Genomic DNA, 7,050 nt, shown 5'->3' with positions numbered 1-7,050 from the left:
TCCCCCCTCCACTTCACCCCCCCTCTTCCCTCACCTCATCCTGTTCCCAGATCCCATCCCTCTTCCTGTCTCCTGCTCCGTTCAACTCTTCCTTATGAACACCTCAGCAGGTTTGTAGCATACCCGGTCTGGGGCAGTGGCTGCACTGATAGACTTCCTCTCTGTGCTGCCCGATTCGCTGGTTCTCTCCAGCGGCTCACAGTTTGGCTTGTCCCGGCGTTAGCAGCCGGACCTCCCCCCTCCCCACCCACCACCCCCTCCTCCCCAGGAGCTGTCAATCAGAGGGGATGGGGCAGAGACCGGCTGCTCGCTGCCTCGGGAGTTACTGGTTTATCTGGATCCAGATTACTACCAGGAGCTGAGAGCAAGGGCGAGGAGGGAGCTATGGCCATGATCAGGGCCCTGGGGCTGCTGGTAATCTCCCAGCTCCTGCTAAAGGCCGGAGCCCAGGTAAGGTCCGACTGACTCAACCGGTTACATTAGGGAGCCTCTGCTGGGAAAGGGGACAACAGGGAGGGGCAGTGGAGGGGCAAATCCACTCAGGGACCGCCTGACCCCAGAGGAGATCCTTCACCTTAAACAGCCCACCTGTACCTGAATCCATCTGGATCTGTATCCACCTGGATCTGCAGGTGGACTCTGAGTAGGTTTACTTCTGGGCTTTAAGGGGCAGATCCGCCCGGGTGCTGGGGTGGGGAGGGGGGAGTGTGGGAGAGGAGATGGGTTGATGTTGATTTTCCCCCACTTTCACCCCGCTCAGGGTCCCGGAGGGGTTTGCTGTCTTGTTGGGACGGTATTAGTTTCACTGCGCTGTTTCCCCAGTCCCTGCGATGGGTGAGGACTCGGGATGGTTTTCCAGGGCAGACTGGGCGTGTGTGTGTGTGTCTCTCTCTTTTTGTCTTGTCTGTGTGTCTCTCTCTATGTGTGTGTCTCTGTGCCTGTCTCTCTCTCTCTGTCTCTCTGTGATTGTGTATGTGCCTGTGTATGTCTCTCTGTGACTGTATCTCTCTGTGACTGTACGTCTGTGTTTCTCTGTGACTGTGTCCCTCTGTGCCTGTGTGTCTCTCTGTCTCTGTCTCTCCTCTCTGTGACTGTATGTGTATGTGACTGTGTTTCTCTGTGTGACTGTGTCTCTGTGACTGTCTCTATGTGACTGTCCCTCTTTCTCTCTCTGTGACAGTGTGTGTCTCTCTCCCTGTGTCTCTGCCTGTGTGTGTGTGTGTGTGTCTCTCTGTGTCTGTGTGTATATGTGTGTCTCCCCACTCAGGGCTGCGAGGCGTTTGTTTGATTTTTACTTCGTGTTTCTCCAAAAGTCTTTAAAAGAGGCAGCTCTCATTCCTTCCCGGGAAGAGGGAATTGCTGTTACTCGTCCTTAATTGCTCCTCTCGCTCAGGCCCTTTGAGGGCCGTGAATATTCGACCACGTCGCTGGAGGGGTCTGGAATTGTTCACTTTGCTGAAGGATGGCAGTGGTTGTCGGATGGCCCTTTAACGACAGCCGGTAGTTGTCTCGATTACTTGGCTTAGCTTTATACGATGCCAGTTTTTGGGAATAGAGTTTAACTTCCGTCAGCTGCCCCAGTTTGACTTGAACCCGTGTCCCGGAGCACCGACTGGTAGGACACCTCGCAACCTTTTAAAAGTCCCTGGATGAGGCACTGAAGTGCAACAATATTCCAAGCTTTGGGCCTAGTGTGGGTAAGTGGGACTGGGAGAGTACAGCGTTGATGGGCCAAAGAGCCTCCTCTGTACAGTATGATCTCCAGCTCCTGGCCCGTGCACCAGCCACCAGGAAGTGCCCAATTCAGGCTGGGGTGGGGAGTGGCCTTGGCAGGGCATTGTCGCAATGCCTCCCTTAGTCAAAGAGCTTGCCCTGGGTGGGCATGTGGATGGCCGTGCATCAAGCTACGTGGGTTGTGCCAGTGAGATCAGAGGCACTGGTGGCGTCTGCTTGGAGACAGACATGGGGAAGGGGACAGGGATGGGGAAGGGGACATGGGGATGGGGACAGGGTCTTTACCCGAACCTGTGGGTGACAGGCGAGGAGCGGGGCTCTGGGGGGAGAGGGGTGGCATGTCGCAGGAAATCCCCGGGATCCGCCGCGGTTTCTTGTGGGAGGGACACGGTGAGTTTGGAGGGGGTCAGAAACACTGAGGGAATACCCCCTTCCCCCACCCCCACAGCGGGTGGGAAACCTATTGGCTTATGGTATTGCTCATGGTGTTTTTTTGGCGATCAATTCTTTCCATTAAAATCGGAATCGCTCATTTTCCTCCATTGACACCCCCTCCCCCCAAAGCCCCGAGCTGACCCCCCCCCCCCCCCCCCCAACTCCGATACCGGACCCACGAGTCGCAGATACCGAGTCCGATACCTCCCCGATATCCAGTCCTCAAGTCCCGTGATACCCAGCCCGATATCCCGCCGGAACCCTCCAACACCAAGCCCGGCAGCCCCTCGATATCACCTCGATACCCGAGAGCAGCCGACACTGAGCCCGAAATGTCCCGATAGTCAGTCTGCGATATCCAACTCGATATCCTGCCCGGGATCCCTGCGATACTCAGATCGATGCCTCTCCGATAACCTACGATATTCAGATCGATACCTCTCCGATACCCTGCGATATTCAGATCGATACCTCTCCGATACCCTGCCCGGGTGATCCCCGATATCCTGCCTTGAATCCCCGATACCAATCCCGGTGAGTTTCCGATACCCAGTTTCAGGAGGTCTCGATACTCAGCTCTGGGAACATCGCGATCCTCCCCTCCCGATTCCAACCGCGGGGCACATACGGGGGGAGGAGTGGGGGTCTCCGGCTGGACAGAAAGACTTTGCCCACTCCGCCCGCCCCCCCCATCACTGAGCCCGTCCCCCAGGGCAGTGTGGAATCTTGCTGTGCATTGTAAGTGGAGGCTGCTTCCAGGGTGTGGGAAGGGTCCTTCCCCGTACCTTGGTTCCTGTTGATTTTCCTTTCACCTTCTCATTGCCCAGGAGCTGATTGTAGAACCTTTCGGACCGAGTGGGCCCGCGGGACCCCCGGGCAAGGACGGGATTGATGTGAGTAATTGGGAGAGTGAGAGAGAGGGATGGGACTGAGGGAACCGAGTCCCCCTTCACCCGCTGCCGATTTTTAAAAATTATTTGTTTTTTAAAAACTATCAAATAGAACAGACCTGTGACAAACTACAGAGAGAAGAAAAAAGTAATACGTTTCACGGTCCGGAGTGTTGTGCCCCGGGAGAGGATCGATGAAGTTGTTTTGAGAGGTTGCAAAGTTAGAGTTCCGTATGAACTGATAGATGTGCCTGGTTTGGAAGGTGGTTGGGGGGAGGGAAGGGGAGAGATGTAATGACAGTTGTCCACCTACAGGAGTCGCTTACCACCAGGGCAACCCCCATTTACCCCGTCCTCCTGGTCTTGAGGGGGTAACTCAAATTAACACTGCAAAATGCCCCAAAAGAGGGAAGCAGTTTGATTGCAGTAAGGGGGTGGAATCACTCTCAGAATGTAAGTAAAAGGGCAGCGGGGGATTAGACAGAACCTTCCACATTCAACAGGACTGCGGCTATCACCCAAAGGTAGACCCAACTCAGTCTTAATGTCTTCAAATAACTGAGCAATCACACCACCATGGGATGGAGGATTTCAATGTCCACCACCAAGAGTGGCTCAGCAGCAGCCCTGCTGATCGAGCTGGTCAGGTCCTAAAGGACATCGTTGCTGGGCTGGGTCTGTGGCAGGTGGGGAGGGAACCAACAAGAGGAACATATTTGACCTCATCCTTACCAATCTGACAACTGCAGATGTATCTGTCCATGACAGTATCGGTAAGAGTGACTACCACACAGTCCTTGTGGAGATAAAGTCGCACTTTCACACTGAGAATACCTTTCACTGTTCTGTGTGGCACTATCACCGTGCTAAACAGGACAGACATTTTTGTATGACAAACCAGGACAGGACTTGCACGGTTAATTGTAGAGCCCTCTGGAGTGTTGTCATAGACACTGAGCAGTGCAAGTACATAATCCCTGGAAAGTGGCATCACAGGTAGGCAGAGTGAAGAAAGCATTGGGCATGCTTGCCTTCATAGGTCAGAGCACTGAGAACAGGAGGTAAGACCTCATGTTACAGCTGTGCAAAACATTGCTAAGGCCACATTTGGAGTACTGCAAGCAATTCTGGTTACCCTGCTATAGGAAGGATGTTATCAAACTGGAAGAGGCGCATAAAAGATTTCCAAGGATGTTACTGAGACTGGAAAGTTGGAATTATATGGGGAGGCTGGGACTTCTTTTCCCCTGGAGGAGTTACAGAGATTAATAAAATGAACATTTCAAAGAAATTTGGACAGGGACAAGGATAAGAAAAGTTTAGAGGGATATAGGCCAAATACTGGCATGTGAAACTAGTTCAGTTTAGGAAATATGGTCAGCATGGATGAGTTGGGCTGAAGGGTCTGATTCCTGCTGTATGACTCTAAGACTATTACTTCGAACAGATCTAGCAACTCAAGACTGGGCATCGATGAGGTGCTGTGGCCCATCAACAGCAGCAGAACTGTGCTCCAGCACAATCTGTAACCTCATGGCCTGGCATATTCCCCACTCAACCATTGCCACCAAGCCAGGAGATCGACCCTGGTTCAATGGAGAGTGCAGGAGGGTTGTCAGGAGCAGCACCAGGTATACCTGAAAGTGAGGTGTCAACCTGGTGAAGCTACCAAACAGGACTACTTGCATATCAAGCAGCTAGTGATAGTCAGCCTTAAGCAATCCCAGAACCAATGGATCAGATCTAAGCTCTGCAGTCCTGCGACATCGAGTTGGTCAATTAAATGGGGATTGGACAATTAAACAACTCATTGGAGGAGGAGGCTCCACAAATATCCCCATCCTCAATGATGGAAGAGCCCAACACATCAGTGCAAAAGATAAGCCCAAAGCATTCACAGCAATATTCAGCCGGAAGTGTTAAGTGGGATGATCCATCCCGGCCTCCTCCAGTGGTCCCCAATATTACAGATACTAGTCTTTAGACAATTCACTTCACTCCACATGGTATCAAGAAATAGTTGGAGACACAGGATACAGTCGAAGAGTGTGATGCTGGAAAAGCACAGCCGGTCGGGAGCTGGAGAATCTACGTTTCAGGCAGAAGCATGAAGAGCTTATGCTCGAAACATCGATTCTCCTGCTGTTTGGATACTGCCTGACCTGCTGTGCTTTTCCAGCATCACACTCTTCAACTCTGATCTCCAGCATCTGCAGTCCTCATTTTCTCCAATACTAGATACTGCAAAGGCTATGGACGCTGACAATATTCCAGCAATAGTAATGAAGACTTGTCCTCCAGAACTTGCTGCTCCCCTAGTCAAGCTCTTCCAGTACAGGTACAACGTTGACATCTCTCTGACAATGTAGAAAATTGCCCAAAAAGCAGGACAAATCCAACATGGCCAATTACTGCCCCATCAATCTACTCTCAATTATCAGTAAAGTGATGGAAGGTGTCATCAACAGTGCTATCAAGCAGCACCTGCTCAGCAATAACCTGCTCAAAGATGCCCAGTTTGGGGTCCGCCAGAGCCATTCAGCTCCTGACCTCATTACAGCCTTGGTTCAAACATAGAGAAAAGAGCTGAATTCCAGAGGGGAGGGGAGAGTGACAGCCCTTGACATCAAGGCTGCATTCGACCAAGTGTGACATCAAGGAGCCCAAGCAAAACTGGAATCAGAAGTGGGGATGTTCGCTGATGATTGCACAGTATTCAGCACCATTTGTGACTCCTCAGCTACTGAAGCAGTCTGTGTCCAAATGCAACAAGATCTGGACAATATCCAGGCTTGGGCTGATAAGTGGCAAGTAACATTCACGCCACACAAATGCCACGCTATGACCATCACCAAAAGACGATCTAACTACAACTCATTGATATTCAATGGCATTACCATTACTAAATCCCCTACTGTCAACATCCACAGGATTACTTTTGATTAGAAACTCAGTTGGACTCACCACAATAAGCAGGTCAGAGGCTAGGAATACTGCAGCAAGTAACTCAACTCCTGACTCTCCAAAGTCTGTTGACCATTTACAAGGCACAAATCAGTAGTATGATGGAATAATCCCCATTTACCTGGTTAGATGCAGCTCATATACAACATAAAGAAGCTTGACACCATCCAGGTCAAAGCAGCCTATTTGATTGGCATCACATCCACAAGTATCCAGTCCCTCCACCACCGATACTCAGAAGCAGCAGTGTGTACTATCCACAAGATATACTTGTAGAAATTCATCAAAGATCCTTAGAAAGCACCTACCAAACCCATGACCACTTCCACCTCAAAGGGCAAGGGCAGAAGACATATGGGAACAGCATCACTCCCTGCAAGTTCCCCTCCAAGCCATTCACCATCCTGACTCAGAAATACTGTAAGTAATTTAATCTAATTAATCTAATCTATATCGCCGTTCCTTCAGTGTCACTGGGTACAAACTCCTGCAAGTTCCCTCTGTAATAGCATTGTGGGTCTTCCTACAGCACAGTGGGTTAAGAAGGCAGCTCAACACCACCTTCTCAAGGGCAACCAGGGATGGACAATAAATGCTGGCCTAGCCAGCAACACCCACATGCTGCAAATGAATTTTTAAGAATTCCTTAAATTCACAATCATCCCAGTGAGGAATTATTTCCTGATCTCAGCTCAAAATGAGAAACTGCCATGGTTCAGTGGGTGAGTCGAGGTAAGCCCAGCAACCAATTAATCAGAGAGTCAGTGAGCACTGAAAAGGCCTTTTAGGCCCATTGAACCTGTACCATCTTATCGACACTAACCCCACTTTCCAGAACATGGTCCATAGCTTTGAATGTCATTAAATGTCAAGGGCTTATCCACATACATTTTGAAGGTTATGAGGCATCCTGCCTCTCATTCAGTGCAGTCAAATTTCATTAAAGGAGATAACTGGTGATAGTTTAACCTGAGGGTCAGCACATTCCAGGTGAAGGGAAAGGTTGAGAAGGAGAGTCCTTCATGGT

The 7,050-nt window shown here is 50.6% G+C and overlaps 1 protein-coding gene across 1 annotated transcript in view; it reads left to right on the top strand.

Moving 5' to 3' along the window:
* The first annotated feature begins 156 nt into the window (after positions 1–156).
* Positions 157–7,050, top strand: part of col9a3 (collagen, type IX, alpha 3) — a 169,618-nt gene continuing 162,724 nt past the window's right edge. The window contains exons 1-2 of the mRNA XM_043710900.1: positions 157–450; positions 2,997–3,062. Coding sequence (XP_043566835.1) covers positions 385–450; positions 2,997–3,062 — 132 coding nt within the window. The 5' untranslated portion in view covers positions 157–384. The remainder of the gene's footprint in view (positions 451–2,996; positions 3,063–7,050) is intronic.

The sequence above is a fragment of the Chiloscyllium plagiosum genome, chromosome 20, assembly GCF_004010195.1.
Source record: "Chiloscyllium plagiosum isolate BGI_BamShark_2017 chromosome 20, ASM401019v2, whole genome shotgun sequence".
NCBI lineage: Eukaryota > Metazoa > Chordata > Chondrichthyes > Orectolobiformes > Hemiscylliidae > Chiloscyllium > Chiloscyllium plagiosum.
The sequence above is the reverse complement of the archived record's forward strand: the minus strand, read 5'-3'. Positions and strand labels throughout refer to the sequence as shown.